General features: G+C 42.4%; 2 protein-coding genes across 8 annotated transcripts; both read right to left on the bottom strand.

Moving 5' to 3' along the window:
• Positions 1-90: 90 nt before the first annotated feature.
• LOC116375870 (von Willebrand factor C domain-containing protein 2-like) lies at positions 91-4,821 on the bottom strand. Its single transcript, XM_031834223.1, has 3 exons — positions 4,413-4,821; positions 3,812-3,941; positions 91-1,416 (listed from the first exon to the last, which is right to left on the bottom strand). Exons 1-3 carry the CDS (start codon positions 4,767-4,769, stop codon positions 1,175-1,177), a joined length of 729 nt encoding a protein of 242 aa, XP_031690083.1. The 5' UTR covers positions 4,770-4,821; the 3' UTR covers positions 91-1,174.
• A 266-nt stretch (positions 4,822-5,087) lies between these two features.
• Positions 5,088-13,650, bottom strand: LOC109898536 (SWI/SNF-related matrix-associated actin-dependent regulator of chromatin subfamily E member 1). Of its 7 annotated transcripts, none has more exons than XR_004211290.1 (12): positions 13,541-13,622; positions 11,689-11,740; positions 9,601-9,644; positions 9,034-9,132; positions 8,161-8,253; positions 7,672-7,803; positions 7,396-7,567; positions 7,121-7,293; positions 6,939-7,040; positions 6,412-6,676; positions 5,744-6,214; positions 5,088-5,596 (listed from the first exon to the last, which is right to left on the bottom strand). XR_004211290.1 is itself a non-coding variant. In XM_020493533.2 (12 exons), exons 3-12 carry the CDS (start codon positions 11,693-11,695, stop codon positions 5,979-5,981), a joined length of 1,323 nt encoding a protein of 440 aa, XP_020349122.1. In that variant the 5' UTR covers positions 11,696-11,740; positions 12,849-12,974; positions 13,541-13,620; the 3' UTR covers positions 5,088-5,978. The 7 variants fall into 7 exon arrangements, 6 of the variants coding, with proteins under 6 accessions (XP_020349122.1, XP_031690064.1, XP_020349124.1 ...); XM_020493533.2 differs by adding an exon at positions 12,849-12,974 and having other exon boundaries at positions 5,088-6,214; positions 13,541-13,620; XM_031834204.1 differs by adding an exon at positions 12,849-12,974 and having other exon boundaries at positions 5,088-6,214; positions 8,173-8,253; positions 13,541-13,620.
• Between the last annotated feature and the right edge of the window lie 5,148 nt (positions 13,651-18,798).

The raw sequence follows: 18,798 nt of genomic DNA, 5'->3' as shown, positions 1-18,798 counted from the left end.
TCATGGCGGAAAATACAAATCCATATTGCAGGAGGTTGCTCGGCGAAGAGCCTAAATTAAGTTTGCATTGAGGGATATGAAGGCCCCCACTAGAACAAATTGTATTTAATAACTGGATGGGTACATGTAGTACCAGAAAATAATATATATTTACAAAATTACCAAGTGGGTAACCTAGAAGGCAAGACAAGTGACATTTTCATGTAAGGGCCCTGAGATCAGAGAATCCTTGTCCAGGGAAATGTGTAGGGTGGGGTAGGCAACCCTGGTCCTGTAGTGTCGCAACCACTTCATGTTTCTGGTTGAATTAACCTGGAAGACCAGGTGTGTTGAATTCAGGCAATCGCTGAACTGATCAATTAGTCATGTGGTGCCTAGTTGGAACAAAACCCTGTAGTACTTGTTGCACTCCAGGAACAAGGATGGGACATTGTCATTCAACTGGGTCCGTATCAAGCGTCTCCGTAGGAGGGTTGATCTGGGATCAAGCGTCTCTGTGGGAGGGTTGATCTGGGGTCAGGGCCCATTATCCATGTAATCTTATTCATTGTAATCTATTAAAGGCAAAACTGATCCTAAATTGTCACTTGAATCTGAGACGCTTGATACATACGGTTCCTGATGTTTATTTGATATGTCCATCAAAGGTACACTTCATAGAACTACAAGTCCATTTATATACAGAAAAAGGAACATTTCCATTTCAGCGTTAGAACCATTCTGAGATGGATATCAATGTTATTAAAGAAACAGCAGTCAAAGAAATATACACAGCAACGTTAATGTGCACTAGTGTAAACCTGAGATTAATAAAAGGGTGAATGTTGCCACCATCTCTAAGTGTCCACTTACACCAGCCCTTTGATGACAAAACCAGACTACTGCAAGTGAAGGAAAATGGAGACAAATTAATTTCACGGAACTATATGTTATAGTTGTGTATTGTCTTTAATGTGCACCATATATTGTTCCTGTATGCAAAGTTTTATATAATGTTGCACAAACACTACTAGCTAGTAATGTTATTGTGGTTGTATAATGTGGTGTAGTAGATCATCCCTGGCCCTAAGCCCTATGCAGACTGCACTCAGCAGGGCACGGAAAACAACCTGCCCGATCATCTCCCCGTTTCCCCTTGGCACACTATTACCCTCACACCCACCCTCCTGCCTGCTCACGGGATCCAGTCCAGCCTGGGGCGGAAGTCCCTGTCCATCTGCTTGGTCTCGTCTTCCTCGGGGGGCTCAGAGGGGCTGGGGTTGAGATCGGGGTCCGGCAGCGGGCGCTGCTCGCAGGTGGCATGGGGGTGCATCTGCCAGGTGCTGTCCCGGTAGGTGCAGTAACACACAGTCTGCTTGTCTATCTCTACTCGCTCCCCTGCCGAGATCACTCTGTCACCCACAAAACAATTGGGCCCTGTAGGCAGGATGCAGAAAAATTATGTAAAATAAATAGATGTTATATCAGATGTCACCATAAATGTGAATTGCATATATTTTTGACAGTTAATTGTATATGTAATGTGCTCTTTTGATCATCATTGCAATGAGAAACTTCTGTAGTCTTATTAAAATCATCTATTGTCATTTGCAGCACCAATATGCTATACTTTGTAGAGTTACTTAAACATCCATAAAGGCAGACATACAGTTGTGGCCAAATAAATTGGCACCCTTGCACTTTTCTTAAATAATTCCCTACACAAGAAACGCCTATTGAACTTCGCAAAAACACACCTAAACACCACAGAACACCTAAAAATGTTCTGTGGACCAATACAATACAAATCAGCACTATCTTTACTGATAACCAAATTAAGCATTCAAAGAAAGAACCTTCCTACAATCAAACATGGGGGAGTTTCAATAATGCCGTGGGATTGCTTTGCTGCCTCTGGTACTGGGGGCCTTGAACATGTGCAAGGCATCCTGAAATCAGCAGATTATCAGTCCAATGTTACAACCCAGTGTACAAGAACTGGGTCTCTGTCGAAGGTTGTAGGTCTTCCAGCAGGATAACAAACCCAAACACGCATCAAAAAGCACCCAGGAATCATTCAAGAATAAACACTAGACTGTTCTGGAGTGGCCAGCGTTGAGTTCAGATCTGACTCCCATCTAAAACATTTGGCGAGATCTGAAAACAGCAGTTGGTGGAAGGCACCCCTCAAACATCACAGAAATGGTGCAGTTTGCAGCTGAAGAATGGGCCAAACATCCAGTAGAAAAGAGCTAATTGAAGGCTTCAAGAAGCATTTGTCAGCAGTTACTGTCTCTTGGCCAAAGGCTGTGCAACCAAGTATTAGCTCTTGGTTGCTAATAATTGAGTCCATGCCATTTGTTTTTATTTTCTCAATTAAAAGTGTAAACTTAAGTTTCAAAAAACAAAATTGATTCTTCAATGTTGAAAATCCAATGTGTGGAGACCAAATATTTTATTTATTTAAATTCCAACTTATTATAGAAGACAAAGGGAATTATTTAAGAACATGCAACAATTTCACTGAGTTAAAGTTCATATAAGGAAATCAGTGAATTGAAATTCATTGGGCGCTAATCTATGAACGACTGGGAAAACAGATATGCATCTGTTGGTCACAGATACATAAAAAAAAGGTGGGAGAGTGGATCAGAAAACCGTTCAGTATCTGGTGTGACCACCATTTTCCTCATACAGCGTGACACATCTTCGCATAAAGTTGATCAGGCTATTGATTGTGGCCTGTGGAATGTTGTCCCACTCCTCTTCAATGGGTATGTGAAGTAGCTGGATATTGTAGTGTTGTGTTATGTAGTGTTGTGTTATGTAGTGTTGTGTATGGTTGTGGTTTCTTGTTGTGATGTGTGTTTTGTCCTATATTTTGTTATTTTATTTCAGCTCATGAAACATGGAACCAACACTTACTTTACATGTGTTTATATTTTTGTTCAGTGTACATCTGCATTGTTTGCTCTTTGGGGTTTTAGACTGGGTTTCTGTATAACACTTTGTGACAACTTTTAATGTAAAAATGGCTTTATAAATAAATGTGATTGATTTACTGATTGAACTATATACGGCGCACACACATGCTGTTCATTTACTGCCTGCTGTTGGATGAATGGCCCCATGCCCCACCAGGCTGGGGGCTAGTTACTATTCCTGTGTTGGACAGAGCACTATCGAGCAGTTTGATTTACATCCCTCTTTATCCAGTGTCTAAATTCAGTTATGTAATCTGTGCAATGCTGAATTCCATAGTTTAGTTCTAAGGATGCTAGGATCCCACATCAGTGACTAAATATTTCCAAAACTCCTTGGCTTGACTCTAACTAATAATTGAGCTTGTTATGAATATGATGCACATATCATGTTGAACGCACAGTACAGATGGTACCAGTGCAGTGGAGCAGTGATTAAAGAAACATTGAAGATATCGATGACCTTAGACTCCAACTGGGGGCAGCAGCCAACTACTGCCATCGTAAACATTACATAAGAGCTGCAGCTGTCTTTATAATCAATATCACACGCTGTGTCAAAGCTAATTACTAATGGTTGGCATCAAATCAACGTTTATTGGTCGCATACACAGATGTTATAGCAGGTGCAGCAAAATGCTTGAGTTACATATGACCGGGCTTATGGATTCTGTATATTTGCGTTGTATGTTCAGGTCAAATTATACAGAACACATCTGTGTGTGTGTATGTCCACCCTATCATTATAACATGTAAACTAGTGTGGAAGAAATTGTGTGTTTGGGTAGAGACCATTGGGTAGAGACCATTAATTGTGTTGGAAAGTTGTGTGTTTGTAGAAGTGAACTCACCAGTGTAGCAGACAGGACAGCAGTGGTTGGGCTCATATGTAGGGTTGACACAGTGTGGTGCAGGACAGTCAGAGATGGAACAGGACACCTCCCTGTTGGACTCGCAACGACATCTCTCACAGCGTGACAACTGAAACAGCAGGTTAGACACACCTTTAGACATATTTTCTACCACACTCACTTTCATTCTCTCTAAAGTTAAACTCTATGTTCTCCTGTCATTTGGAAGGAAGCATAATACTTGAGAAACCTATGAAGCATGCATCAATGTAATACCTGAATAATGTTTTCAATTAAAAAGAGATCATATGAAATGTCACCTCATGCCATCTCAACTGCTGACTCCCACATGACCCCTTGTTGATGGAGAGTACTGTTATTACACTTGACAATAGGCCTACATCTCTCATGCAATAGAGGATAAATAACCAATGTCCCCATCTTCACCATCAGACTAGACACAAAAAAACACTGCTTTGACATTGAGTATAATACAGTATAATAAACATATTCCAAGATCCAACCTTAACCTTGGATAATGTACAGTCACTTAAAGTCGATGGAACATATTTTTAGTCATGTTTCATAAAATTAATCTCACCCTGAATTCTTCGAATATTCTGTACATTTTGCCACCATATACACACACTTTGCTAACTGCCTCACACACTGGACAGCAGGACTTGTATTTAATCCGTGTACATCGAGGATGAATGCGAGGACACTTGGGTCGTATGCACACGGGTCCGTCTTCAGTGCAGGTGCACGGACAAGCAGATGGACTGGGATAGTACACTTCCCCGATGCTATACACAAATCCGTGGTCGTCTAAACACCACTTGCCCCGGTAATCCCCAAACTCGTACTCCGAGTCAGTATTGGTTGAGTATTCCGTCAATGTTTTGGGGATCGGGTAGAGGAGCGCGACGTAGAGGCAAAGCGCGCGGCTGTTCATCATTCCTGATATCGACACTGTGACCGTCTGGTGTTCTCTCGTTCTTTTAAAGAGGTGTGACGACGCATGGACGGCAGACAAGGCAAGAAAAGTGGGCATGCAACCACATTCCCCAATGGTCAACGAGATTTTACTTACAGTAGTAGTCCAAGTCTGACTTTTCTTTTTTAAACTTTTTTATTTATTTATAATTACGGTTTGAATATATTGTTGAGTCCTCAAAATTACAATGCTGAGCTATTATTTCTGAATAGGCAGTCTAAGCAATCAGTAGGCCTACATCTAGAGAAAGCCAATAAAACATTTGAAATAAGCCATTGGTCCGAAAGACAGAAATTACTTTTATTTGGGCAAGAGGCTTGACAGTACAAAAAAAGATGCAAATCGCAGAGGCATACTAAAATCATTCAAATTCAAGTAAAAACAGTCATTTGAAAGCGTGAGGTTTTATCTGAGGTTCATCATGACCATTTCTCTAGTGGTGATACACAGCAACAGGGTTTGACAGCCGTGCAGTTGCAAACAGCTCATGTAAAACAGTTCACAATCATCCATTTGCTGTGATATAATAGGTGATATTCAAGGACTGGCCATTTCATATGAATTATGAATTTAATCCATCACTAACAGTCCACACCATATTGATTACTAACTAAAAGTTAGATAAAAATAGGCAACAAAAATAGCATGTAAAAACCATTGTCAATTGGGTGTGGAATAAATTAGGCCAAGGCCCTTCCCTGTTCTATCAACGCCAATAGCAAATAGCTAAAGAGGAACTGTTGGCTTGTGGTATGAATCCAGAGGTCCATTGCAAGATCAATAGAAATGTCAAACACACAAACCGAGTCAATTGGGTGTGGAATAAATTTGGCCAAGGCCCTTCCCTGTTCTATCAACGCCAATAGCAAATAGCTAAAGAGGAACTGTTGGCTTGTGGTATGAATCCAGAGGTCCATTGCAAGATCAATAGAAATGTCAAACACACAAACCGAGTGTGGGGATGGTGGAAGAACATCACAGGGTCATATTTAAATGGGCACAGGGTTGCACGACATCGCAAATAACATACAGAATGTACAAAACTATGGACATCTCTACCCATGAAACCCCTTCTATACATTCCAATATTTTTGATATGCAGCACTGTGCCCACAAAACATGGCCCTAGTCTATAGGTTAGAGGGTGTGCTCAGAGAGAGGTGTGCCCTTCTACAGAGATGCTATTGGGAGGGAGGGCTGGCTGGCTGGGCGTTCCTCTGGGGCAGGCTCAGCTGAAGCAGGGAGGTCTGCAGGGGGTCCGGTGCTGCTTTCGGATGGGGCGGTGCTGTCACTGGTTCCCTCGTCCGTGACGCTCTCCACCGGCGGGCCCTGCTGCTTCTCTGCAGCTGGTGTGCCCTCCTCAGCCTCAGGATGGGTCTCAGATGTCTCTGATGTAGGAGTCTCTTCTGAAGGAAAGGAGGAAAGTGTGTAGGTCAGGTGTCTTTGTGTAGATTGTAATGATCATAGATCACAATGCTCAGTCTGAATGCAGATAACATGTTACTGCAATAAAAGCACTACTTGTATCAGGCTTTTTCTTACTCCAAACAGCAAGTTACTGAAATAACAGAAAATGCTTTAGTGCGATGTTGGTATGACTGACCTGTCTCCATAGGGGTTGGCTTGTCCTGGTCCTCCTTGGTCTCTGTGGTTGGTGGGGTGGTGTTGTTCTGTTCAGTGATGGGCAGGGTAGATGAAGCGGAGTCTGCTGCTGCCTGCTGCTGCTCTTGCTGTTCCTGGGCAGTCTTCTCTGCCTGCTCCGCCGCTTCCTTCTCCCTCTCCTCCGCCCGCCGCCTAGCAGTCTCCTCTGCCGCAGCAATCTCTGCTGCAAGCTTCTCCATGTCTACCTCCACCTTCTGACCGCACAGCTGCACACAGACAAACACATCTAGTTGTAGACACTGCAGCTTTGAGCAGTTACGACAAATCAGACTTTTGTACAACACACCAGGGCTACAAAGACAAACTTGAACAGCTACTGAGTGGCACAGAATACAAACCTATCACCACAGCATGGCTGCTGATAAAAGTAAACAAACTACACTGGTACAAAAACAAGACAGGCTATCAGCTGTTGCACTTTGTATGAGGTGATTCTCACTTTGGACACTGTTGGGTGGGGGCACATACCCGTTTGAGCTCACTATTGAAAGAGTCTGTAGTCTCCAGGAACCTCCTCTTCTTGTCCTGGTGCCGATCCTCTATTTGCAGCAGCTCTGCTTCCAGCTTTCTCTGTGGAAAGGAACAACAGTGTCAAACCAGACTATTGTGTGATTACAGGCCAGTGTGTGTTTTCCACTAGCTTTGCTTACCTGGTGCACCATGAGGGACTGGACCTGGCGCTTGAGGACTTGCATGCGTGCAGTGGTGACGACAGAGCGCACATCTGGCACCACAATCTCACTGAGGATGTCACTGATGAGCCGGTGGTTCCTCTGGAAGCGAGCGGTGGCCGTGTGCTTCATGGAGAACCCATCGTCATAGTCTACGGAAAGGACACACAAAAACATTGGCTTTCAATACACACAATATGGATAAACAAAAAAAGGCACAGGAGAGACAGAATTTCTAATCCCCAGGCCATTACCATCTGGGTCTTCAGCAGGCTGGATGCTCATGTAAGGTTCTCCCTTCTCAACGCGGGTCTGCCGCTGTCTGCTCTCCTCCTCCAGAGCCGCCTCGGCACGGTTCTTGGCATTGATGTAGGCCAGGTAAGCCGGTGAGTTGTGGTAGGCCTTCAGGGAGTCGTTGTACTCAATCTATAGAGGCAGTAATTATAAAATCTCAGTGAAAGGACTGGACTTATTTACCCAAGGCAAAATAGCTAGGGCATTGTAAAACTGCAGCTCCCAACTGTCCTCACCTTTTCCGCTTCATATTCGTTCAAGTAGTCCTGCTTCTCCTCTTCAGTGAGGTCCCTCCACATGCCACCAATAATCTTTCCAATCTCCCATAACTTCAGATCCGGATTGGAGGCTTTGACTTGGTCCCAGACCTGGCAAAAAGAAGGCACCGTGGTCAAAACAGAGCAGCAACTAAGATGGAAAATGTATAAAAATAAGAGGAAGTAAGAGGGAGAGAAAGATTTGATTTGGAGGAGACAAAGGGAAAGCAAGCACAACAGGTCACACAGAAACAAGGACAGACAGAATCAACAATGAAGACAGGTGTTGAAGAGGAGTGGATCCGGATGGTGGGGTAACTCAGCTGTCTCCGACCTCCAACCCAGAGGGGGTAAGATGTGAGGAACATACCACCCGGGGTCATCAACAGTGGGGTCCCCGGCCATCCAGACGGTTGGCTGGGCGACCCCCTGTACAAGCAGTAAAAGTAGACACCGTGGGTGTCTTACCTTCCTGCTTACCTTCCGGCTGTACCGCATGTAGGGCATCAGCGGCTTGTCTGGCGGTTTGGGCGGCTTGGGAACAGTGACTCCTGAGGAATTCTGGGAAAGAGAGCCAAAGAAAAGAAAATATCAACAGGTCAAACCAATGGACATAGTTATTACAGAAAACACGTATATAACACTTATGTACTAGTATGAAAAAGGGGCAGGGCCACAACTGAAAATGACACAATCAGCATTAAGTGAAGCTCTTAAAGAGACTCATTCCAAAATGTTGCACCTTATTTTTGGGAGTGTTTCATGCATAGCTGGTATGTAGGACAAATTATTGCCCTCTAAGTGTTTAGGGCTATAATTCAAATGAATACTGCTATCAGTTTTGGCTGCCTTGTGATTAAAACACCAACTAGTATGAACCTCTGACATGCCAAGTCATGAGCCTTGGATGGACGGGGCAACATGCTGCTGCTCCCTAGCAGGCTGTACAAGCAGGGGAGGGGCATGTCAGAGGGGCAACTGCACTAATATGAAATGCTTTTGTATCAAGGACAAGATGAGGGGAGCTGGTGACACTTCTAACAAATAATTGGGTCATCAAGTGGAGCATCAAATCAGTTGGAGTAAGATGATCGTGTGATTTACAGAAGATTATAGGAGGACTTGACCACGACCGACCAGCAGCTGTTTTTATTGTACCATTTATCCCCCCCAAAAAGTATCCTTTTCTACATGGTGAATTTTTTTCTTATTTTCTTCACCCTTCTATTCTTGTACCAAACACTCATTTCCCCTTTCTCCAAATGATCCTTTTCTCACTCAGGGAATAGCCAGCCTTACTCCTTGGGCTCTAGCCCTGGATGGCATTGGTCCTACCATTACCCTGTTGTTGCTGCCGGTATTCCCTCCCAGCCTGTAGTTGTTGTAGGCCAGATGGCTGTATGGGTTGTACCCCACAAACCCAGGGGTGTTGGGCACTTGCTGATGGAGACAAATGAGACAAAACACAAATGAGAAATGACACAAACAAGGGGGAGGGACAAAAAAATATGAAAAAGGAGAGTTTTGGGGCTAATGATTTGCATATAGCATAGTCATGCGAAAGCAGCCATCTTGAAAAAACAAAAAGCAGTGCAGTCATTGGCTTGTTTCTGTCATAGGAGGATCACAAAATAAAAAGGTAGCAAAGAGGGAGGTAAACAGCTGGTAACTGGCCAGTTCTACTTCCATCCGTTGATGTTCAAAATGTATAGCAGCATGTGATTTAGATGAAAATGTTTGTCTGCGAGTCACAATCTTGCAAATGTATTGACAGAACATCCCGAGCTAATATGTCTGTGCGGTCCTGCAGCTACATTACTGAGCTCCTGTTGATTGTATAGAAGACCCACTCCCCTGGCATTGGGAGGAAAATGGGAGGACTGGTGTTGGATGGTGTGTGATACTTACAGTTGTGGGGGCTGGGGTGGGGGGAGGTGCATAAGATGGCCTTTCTGTGTAAAAATAAATGTGAAGACAAAGATCAGACATACAAAACAAAGAGTAAATTGCACTCCCTGTATCATTAAGCTCTATAATGCAGTTAGTGTTTAACCTGGATCTAAACCTACATGTCAGTTATATTGGTCCCATGTGCTCATTAATAACAGTTTTTACAATACAGGTCACAGATTTCTTTAAACTGGTGAAAATTCTTAACCCATGTCGCTTTTTAGTCTATTTGTACGTTCGAGGTGAATCCGTGCAGTATTTTCACTTGGACCCCTTTCATTTTTGGGGGTTGTCATTTAGCAGACATTTTGATCTAGAGCATTAGGGTTAAGTGCCTTGCTTAAGGGCACATAGACATATGTTTCACCTAGTCAGCGCAGGCATTTTAACCAGAGACTAATGGCCCAACACCCTTGACCGCTAGGCTACCTGTCACTCCAATTCAAAACCAATTGAGATACAGTTGAAGTCAGAAGTATACATAAACTAGTTTTAATGACTCCAACCTAAGTGTTTCAACCACTCCACACATTTCTTATTAGCAAACTGTAGTTTTGGCATGTCAGTTAGGACATCTACTTTGTGCATGACAAGAAATTTGTCCAACAATTGTTTACAGACAGATTATTTCACTTATAACGCACTGTATCACAATTCCAGTGGGTCAGAAGTTAATATCCTCCAAGTTGACTGTGCCTTCAAACAGCTTGGAAAATTCCAGAAAATTATGTCATGGCTTTAGAAGCTTCTGATAGGCTAATTGACATCATTTGAGTCAAACTCAGTGCCTCTTTGCTTGACATGGGAAAATCCAAAGAAACCAGCCAAGACCCCAGAACAAAATTGCAGACCTCCACAAGTCTGCTCCCAAGGATGAACCAATTTCCAAACGCCTTAAGGTACCACGTTCATATGTACAAACAATAGTACGCAAGTATAAACACCATGGGACCACGCAGCCGTCATCCCGCTCAGGAAGGAGACGCGTTTGGTCTCCTAGAGATGAACGTACTTTGTTGACAAAAGTGCAAATCAATCCCTGAACAACAGCAAAGGACCTTATGAAGATGAAGGAAACATGTACAAAAGTATCTATATCCAAAGTAAAACAAGTCCTATATCGACATAACCTGAAAGGCCGCTCAGCAAGGAAGAAGCCACTGCTCCAAAACCGGCATAAAGAAGCCAGACTACGGTTTGCAACTGCACATAGTACAGTTAGAGAAATGTCCTCTGGTTTGACGAAACAAAAAAAAGAACTGTTTGGCCATAATGACCATCGTTATGTTTGGAGGAAAAAGGGGGAGGCTTAAAAGCCAAATAACACCATCACAACCGTGAAGCACGGGGGTGGCAGCATTATGTTGTGGGGGTGCTTTGCTGCAGGAGGGACTGGTGCACTTCACAAAATAGATGGCATCATGAGGTAGGAAAATTAAAAGGATATATTGAAGCAACATCTAAAGACATTAGTCAGACAGTTAAAGCTTGGTCGCAAATGGGTCTTCCAAATGGACAATGACCCCAAGAATACGTCCAACGCTGTGGCAAAATTGCTTAAGGACAAAGGCAAGGTATTGGGAGTGGCCATCACAAAGCCCTGACCTCAATCCCATAGACAATTTGTGGACAGAACTGAAAAAGTGTGTGTGAGCAAGGAGGCCTACAAACCTGACTCAGTTACACCAGCTCTGTCAGGAGGAATGGGCCAAAATTTACCCAACTTATTGTGGGAAGCTTGTGGAAGGCTTCCCAAAACATTTGACCCAAGTTAAACAATTTAAAGGCAATGCTACCAAATACTAATTGAGTGTATGTAAACTTCTGGCCCACTGGGAATGTGATGAAAGAAATAAAAGCTGAAAGAAATAATTCCCTCTATTATTCTGACATTTCACATTCTTAAAATAAAGTGGTGATCCTAACTGACCTAAAACAGGGAATTTTTACTAGGATTAAATGTCATAAATTGTGAAAAAATGAATTTAAATGTATTTGGCTAAGGTTTATGTAAACTTCTGACTTCAACTGTAAATATCTACTTACTTGACATCTTGGCTGAGGGATTGTGGATTTCAAGCTATTCTCATCATTGGTGCTGCAATAAAAATATTGAGCTTGTTATAGGAAAATAACAACAACAATGCGAAAAATGGCTAGTGCTGCCCAGTGCAAGAGATTGAACGATTATGGCATCTGGGAAACAAGACAGTAGGATTCACACTGTTGTTGGCTCATTAATTCAATGTAACCAGTAGGCTGCATACAAAACATGGTGTAATTTCCTTAAAATACGAAATCAACGAATATAAAGCACTTTCTATACTGGCAGACTAGCTCTCGTCCACGCATGCAGCTCGGCAGATCCGAAGCAAACTCATGGACCGGACCTAGTGTGGCGGTACAGAAAATGCAAAAAAAAAAAAACGTTATTTCGTATTTGGGATTAAATTGCACCCTACGCCTACATAAACGTTCTCCAGAACCCTAGCAACAATTTACTTTAATAAATTAAGAAAGTAACGTTATAGTTTAGCTAGTCATAAACGCAGAGCCTCATACTGAGCCAAGTAAATTAATGTTCATTTTAGTTGTCATCGCCGCGATGTGACCAGAGCAAACTAGCAACTGGAGGGAGGCGGTAGACCCCACGTTGGTTGAAACCGGACTATCAAACTTATTTCGTTTATGTCAATTTCGTGACACAGATGCAAATACAAGATACCAGTGTGTGAGAATCTACCCGACAATGCCATGTGATGACGCAGGGGTTGGAAAATGTCGAGAAGTGGCAAGAGAGCTAGCCGCATAGTGAGATAGCTACAGTAACTATAGTTCAATCGATCTAGGTTGAAACTAGTTACGTCAAGGACGTGATCTCAAAACAATATACGCTAACGTTAATTAAACATCCAAACTAGCAAAGTTACAGAATGTAGCTAGCTAATCTAGTAAACAGAGTTAACGATAACAGCTAACAGTTACGGTTAGCTAGCTCTTAAACCCCTTTCCATATGTAAGGTTTTCAGCGGTTACATTATCCCACATTTGGCTCCATGTGAACTACAATTCCGACGCTGTGTTTGAACTTTTAGATAAAGTCAATAGCCACTCCTTCAAAACCGATTTTCTAATCATATGCTGATATGCCCCTTATCTTTCATATCAGTGAGAAATAAACTTTCAAATACAAAATAAACACTTACAGTATTGCACAGAAGTTGTTTCTCCAGTTGAAGAACTACACTTCCTCCCCACTGTTGCGTACACAGCCAGGTGTTCGAAGCAAGCTAGATAGCTCATTAGCACAGGTGGCCGCCTATGATTTCTGCCTGGCTTCCGTAAACAAGAGCTGGAGATTATTTACACTGTATATATACATAATATGACATTTGTCTTTATTGTTTTGAAACGTATGTATGTGTAATGTTTACTGTTGCATTGTCTATTTCACTTGTGTATATTATCTACCGCACTTGCTTTGGCAATGTTAACACGTTCCCCATGCCAATAAAGCCCATTGAATTGATATGGCCTTGTGGGAACACCAACCCTGTAAAATAAAGGTGTGGTAATTTCACCTTTAGTTCCTTAAATTATTTATCGCTGATATGAAAGATACGTTTCCAAAAACATACCGCAAGCGATGCGTGTTAATGTTTAGAGTAGGCGTCGGGGCTCTTCACAAAACCTCCCCTGTTCAGGAGATATCGTTCATGGGCGCTAAAGCAGTTAGCTAGCGAACGTTAGCTAAGCCTTGCTTGCAAGTAAATGCAGATTTTATTTAGTTTGAAAAGAAATACAATTCTATTCAGTTGTGAAATGATCTCCATCTGACCTTTTCAAAAAAGTTAAATGCAAAACTATCGAAAGAATATACACTTGAAAATGAACTCACCCCGACCTCCTTTCTTTGTTCCTTCAAAAGCGCGTCTGTTCTTTTTTTCGCTGGTGAATAACTGCGGATCAAAACACGATTTCGTGGAACACGCCGTCTACTGTTTCGGAGAGGAACCGCTTATTTGCACCCAGTTAGTTCATATGCTTTGCCTTTGCTTGCCGCTAGGTGGCTGCAGAACACCGCCACTGATTTTATGCAGACTGCTTTTAGGTATTGCATGGCTGCACCCCTTGGTCATGACTTGAGCAAAGATGAAATAAAACTGATCTTGGGTCAGCTCTCCATCCCGTACCGTTATTGTTAAAGTTCAAGCACAGACAGATAGATACCTGATCCTGATTGTCCTCCCCTCCTCAAGATGTTTCATACAAATGTTTCACCTCTTGTCTTTCTTACACTTCTGTGCACACAGAACACGGAACAAATAAAAAGGGTATGTTTGAGATTCAAGCTCCATTTTAGTTATTTAGCTTTTATAAAGCCCTGTAACTTAGTAAAGTACAGTTTCAGTTCACTTGTATAACACCACCACTTCTTGACCAAATTGAGGGTGAGATGTGTGGTAGTACGTCCCCAGAGCTTCCATGATGCTGTGAGTGACCTGGATATGTATTAGTCTTCTCCGTTTTATTCAAAGGATTGCTGCTAGAGTGCATCCCCAGAAAGAAGCAGACAGGACTGTGAGGTAAGTCCTAATAAGGAATTGGAGCTTTTCTCCTGAAGACCAGACATCTAGGCTAAACCTCTTGTATGTTGCCCAACACCAAGGCGCAAAATGTCCACATGAGTGTTTACTTAGGTCTTTTTACATTCTTACTGTCCTGTGAGCTTAATGAAGATGTAATATGTTTGAGTGCTATATTATGTTTCTGCTCAAGGTTTGAATGGTGCCACTTGTGTGCGTGATGAGTCTGTGGAAGAGAGTGAACTGGGATTTGTTCCACTTGACATAGTTGACAACAGAGACAGATAGATGCTGTCAAATGTTGAAAAATGTATTCCCAATATGGAGTGTCCTTTCCCAGGGGTGTTTAACCTCCTTTCCCACTCCCACTTCTCCATTCTGGCTAGACTGCATTGAGAGAATGTGCTGCTGTTCTTACTCTGTCTCTACTTTTTCAAACTGCTCCAAATGGAAACGTCCCCAAAGAAACATAGCCAAGAGCAGAATGCAACACTTTTTTCAATGATTCTGTGCTTATTTTTCAAGCCAGCAGCTGCATCATTTATTTTCAGTCAATCATGAAACCACCAATATGCTTCAGGATTGTCAAGTCATTAAAACATAGATTCATGATGAGGACATGATACTGTAGTACAATTATACTAAAATGTAGGCCTACTTGCAGTGCATAGAACTAATATGGTCCAAAGATAGCGACAAGATATGACTTGAACATAAATATGAATGATGAATATCTCTGTTGTCTGAGGAATGCCATAGTAACCGTGAACACCAATCACCTGCACACAGACATGCATATTGAAGAATAATGAATATTCATTTCCGGGGGCACAGATGGTGTAGTAAAATAGGTTGCTAGGTAACGCTAGCTGACCAAGGCTGGGGCTCCTGCAGAGAATACATCTGATGAATGCATATAAGATTTCTCTTTGAGAGAGAACATATACACTGAACAAAAATATAAACGCAACACGCAACAATTTCAAATATTTTACTGAGGTACAGTTCATGTAAGGAAATCAGTCAATTGAAATACATTTATTAGGCCCTAATCTATGGATTTCACATGACTGGGAATACAGATATACTTGTTAATCAAAGATACCTTCAAAAAAAGTAGGTGTGACCACCACTTGCCTCGGCTCCCGAGTGGCACAGTGGTCTAAGGCACTGCATCTCGGTGCTATAGGTGTCACTACAGACCCTGGTTCGATTCCAGGCTGTATCACAACCGGCTGTGATTGGGAGGTCCATAGGGCGGGGCACAGTTGGCCCAGCGTCATCCGGGTTTGGCTGGGGTAGGCCGTCATTGTAAATAAGAATATGTTCTTAACTGACTGGTTAAATAAATACAAAATAAGTGCAGTGCAACACATCTTCTTCACATCGAGTTGATCAGGCTGTTGATTGTGGTCTGTGGAATGTTGTCCTACTCCTCTTCAATGGCTGTGCGAAGTTGCTGGATATTGGCGGGAACTGGAACACGCTGTCGTACACATCGATCCCAAACATGCTCAATGGGTGACATGTCTGGTGAGTATGCAGGCCATGGAAGAACTGCCACATTTCCAGCTTCCAGGAATTGTGTAGAGATCCTTGCGACATGGTGCTGAAACATGAGGTGATGGCGGAGAACAAAGGGCCTCAGGATCTCGTCATGATATCTCTGCATTCAAATTGCCATTGATAAAATGCAATTGTGTTCATTGTCCATAGTTTATGCCTACTGGGATATAATCCCACCGCCACCATGGAGCACCCTGTTCACAATGTTGACATCCGCGCTCGCCCACACGACACCACACGGTGTCTGCCGTCTACCTGGTAGTTGAAACCAGGATTCATCCGCGAAGAGCACACTTCTCTAGCGTGCCAGTGGCCATCGAAGGTGAGCATTTGCCCTCTGAAGTCAGTTATGACGCTGAACTGCAGTCAGGTGAAGACCCTGGTGAGTACGAGCATGCAGATGAGCTTCCTTGAGACCGTTTTGGACAGTTTATGCGGAACTTCTTCTTTTGTGCAAACCCATAGTTTCATGGGGTTGTCCGGATGGCTGGTCTCAGATGATCCCACATGTGAAGAAGCCAGATGTGGAGGTCCTGGGCTGACGTGGTTGCACGTGGTCTGCGGTTGTGAGGCTGGTTGGACGTACTGCCAAATTCTCTAAAACAACGTTGGAAGAGGCTTCTGGCAGAGAAATTAACATTAAATTCTCCTGCAACAGCTCTGGTGGACATTCCTGCATTCACCATGCTAATTGCATGCTCCCTCAAAACGTGAGGCATCTATTGCATTGTGTTGTGTGACAAAATTGCACATTTCAGATTGGCCTTTTAATGTCCCCAGCACAAGGTGCACAGTTTAATCAGCTTCTTGATATGCCACACCTGTCAGGTGGATGGATTATATTGGCAAAGGAGAAAAGCTCACTAACAGAGCTGTAAACACATTTGTGCAAGCGGTACCAGAGAATCGGGTCTTGGACCAACAGGCTCAGAGACAGCTTCTACAGTGACTTCGGAAAGTATTCAGACCCCTTGACCTATTCCACATTTTGTTACATTACGGCCTTATTCTGAAATGGATTCAATATTTTTTCTCAGCAATCTACACACAATACCACATAATGACAAAGCGAAAACAGGTTTTTAGACATTTTTGCTAATTTATTACAAATAAAAAACAGAAATACCTTATTTACGTAAGTATTCAGACCCTTTGCTATGAGACTGAAATTGAACTCAGGTGCATCCTGTTTCCATTGATCATCCTTGAGATGTTTCTACAACTTGATTGTTGTCCATCTGTGGTAAATTCAATTGACTGGACATGATTTGGAAAGACACACACCTGTCTATATAATGTCCCACAGTTGACAGTGCATGTCAGAGCAAAAACAAAGCCACGAGGTCAAAGGAATTGTCCTCGGAGCTCCGAGAGAGGATTGTAAAGGCTGTAACGTAACGAAACGTGGAAAAAGTCAAAGGGTCTGAATACTTTCCGAAGGCACTGTATCCCCAATAATAAGACAGTTGAATAGCTATCCAATGGTTACCCGGACTATCTGCACTGCACTATTTTGCACTCTCACAGGACTTGATCCACACACTCACACTGGCACTCTCACAAACACAAACAAACACACGCAGATAACGCACGCATACTGACGCCATACAAACACACTTTCACACATGTACACATACACTCAGAAAAAAAGGTGCTAAGTAGAAACATATAGAGTTCTTCAGTTTGTCCCCATAGAGTTCTTCAAAGAAACCTGTGCAGGGTTCTACCTAGAACCCTCTATAAACAATTCCACCAACCTTATTAGCCTTTAAAATCAACTGATCTATGATAATACATTACATTTCACAAGGCCTTTCTTTGAGGGCCTAGTTATACCCTAACACAGGGGTGTTTGGAAACTCCTGGTTACAGGCCACATCAGGCCTGCAAGTCACATTATGCTGGCTTGCAATGTGATGTGTAATTCCTATTGGAAACCAGCTACTTAGTATATCCAACAAGTGGAATTGTTAAATCACCCACAACCTGCATTCAGAATGACTGTCAGGTTATGGAAGATTGAATACTGAGACTATCTCAATCATCTAAACTGGAACAGCCATCTCAGTTACGGGTAAAATGAATCCAATTACGAACAGATTGGATTATTTCAGAAAACTGTATGTTAGTTATCTTTGTGTAGCATGAAATGAATGAATCAATAAATGTACATGCAAAAACACAGATAATACAGTAAAACAAACCATTCGTAATCTCCCTGAAATAGAGCATACTGGGAAATATTATGTATGGTTTTATGTAGAACCCTTCTTGCCTTCCAAAGAATCATCAAATAACCCTTTCTTCCAAAAACGGTTCTCAGGATGTTAAATGTTCTAGGTAGAACCCTTTGCCTTACAAAATAACCCTCGTCTTCCAAATAGGGTTCTTTAGATCAGAACGGTTCTTGGTAGAAACCTTTCCCTCCACAAATAACCCCTTTGTAACCCTTTTTTCTAAGAGTGTACACTCATCATATACGCTGCTGCTACTTTGTTTTTTTTACTCTTATTATTATCTATCCTGATGCCTAGTGACTTTAACCCTGCCTACATGTACAGTGCATTCACAAATTATTCACACCCCCGGATATACACACAATACCCCATTATGTCAAAGTGGAATTAGGATTTTATATATTTTTACAAATGAAGAAAAATGATGGCTAGCCTAAATAAGTTCAGGAGTACAAATGTGCTTAACAAGACACATAATAAGTCGCATGGACTCGGTGTGCTATAATAGTGTTTAACATGATTTTTTAAATGACTACTTCATTTCTGTAACCCACACATACAATTATCTGCATCCCCCAGTCAAGCAGTGAATTTCAAGCACAGATTCAACCACAAAGATCATGTAGGTTTTCCAATACCTCACAAAGAAGGGCACCTATTGGTAAATGGGGGGGGCAGACATTGAATATCCCCTTGAGCATGGTGAAGTTATTAATTACAGTTTTGATAGTGTATTAATACACCCAGTCACTACAAAGATACTGGCG

This window comes from Oncorhynchus kisutch, linkage group LG10, assembly GCF_002021735.2.
Source record: "Oncorhynchus kisutch isolate 150728-3 linkage group LG10, Okis_V2, whole genome shotgun sequence".
NCBI lineage: Eukaryota > Metazoa > Chordata > Actinopteri > Salmoniformes > Salmonidae > Oncorhynchus > Oncorhynchus kisutch.
The sequence above is the reverse complement of the archived record's forward strand: the minus strand, read 5'-3'. Positions and strand labels throughout refer to the sequence as shown.

What these genes read in the sequence shown, in the direction of transcription:
- LOC116375870 (XM_031834223.1), bottom strand. Translation starts at nt 4,769, where the DNA reads ATGATGAACAGCCGCGCGCTTTGCCTCTACGTCGCGCTCCTCTACCCG. An exon ending in GAATATTCGAAGAATTCAGG is followed by an intron (nt 3,942 to 4,412) that starts GTGAGATTAATT and finishes CTGCTGTTTCAG; the next exon opens with TTGTCACGCTGTGAGAGATG. An exon ending in CTGTCCTGTCTGCTACACTG is followed by an intron (nt 1,417 to 3,811) that starts GTGAGTTCACTT and finishes TCCTGCCTACAG; the next exon opens with GGCCCAATTGTTTTGTGGGT.
- LOC109898536 (XM_020493532.2), bottom strand. An exon ending in CCACCCCAGCCCCCACAACT is followed by an intron (nt 9,133 to 9,600) that starts GTAAGTATCACA and finishes TGTCTCCATCAG; the next exon opens with CAAGTGCCCAACACCCCTGG. An exon ending in ACGAATATGAAGCGGAAAAG is followed by an intron (nt 7,568 to 7,671) that starts GTGAGGACAGTT and finishes CTGCCTCTATAG; the next exon opens with ATTGAGTACAACGACTCCCT.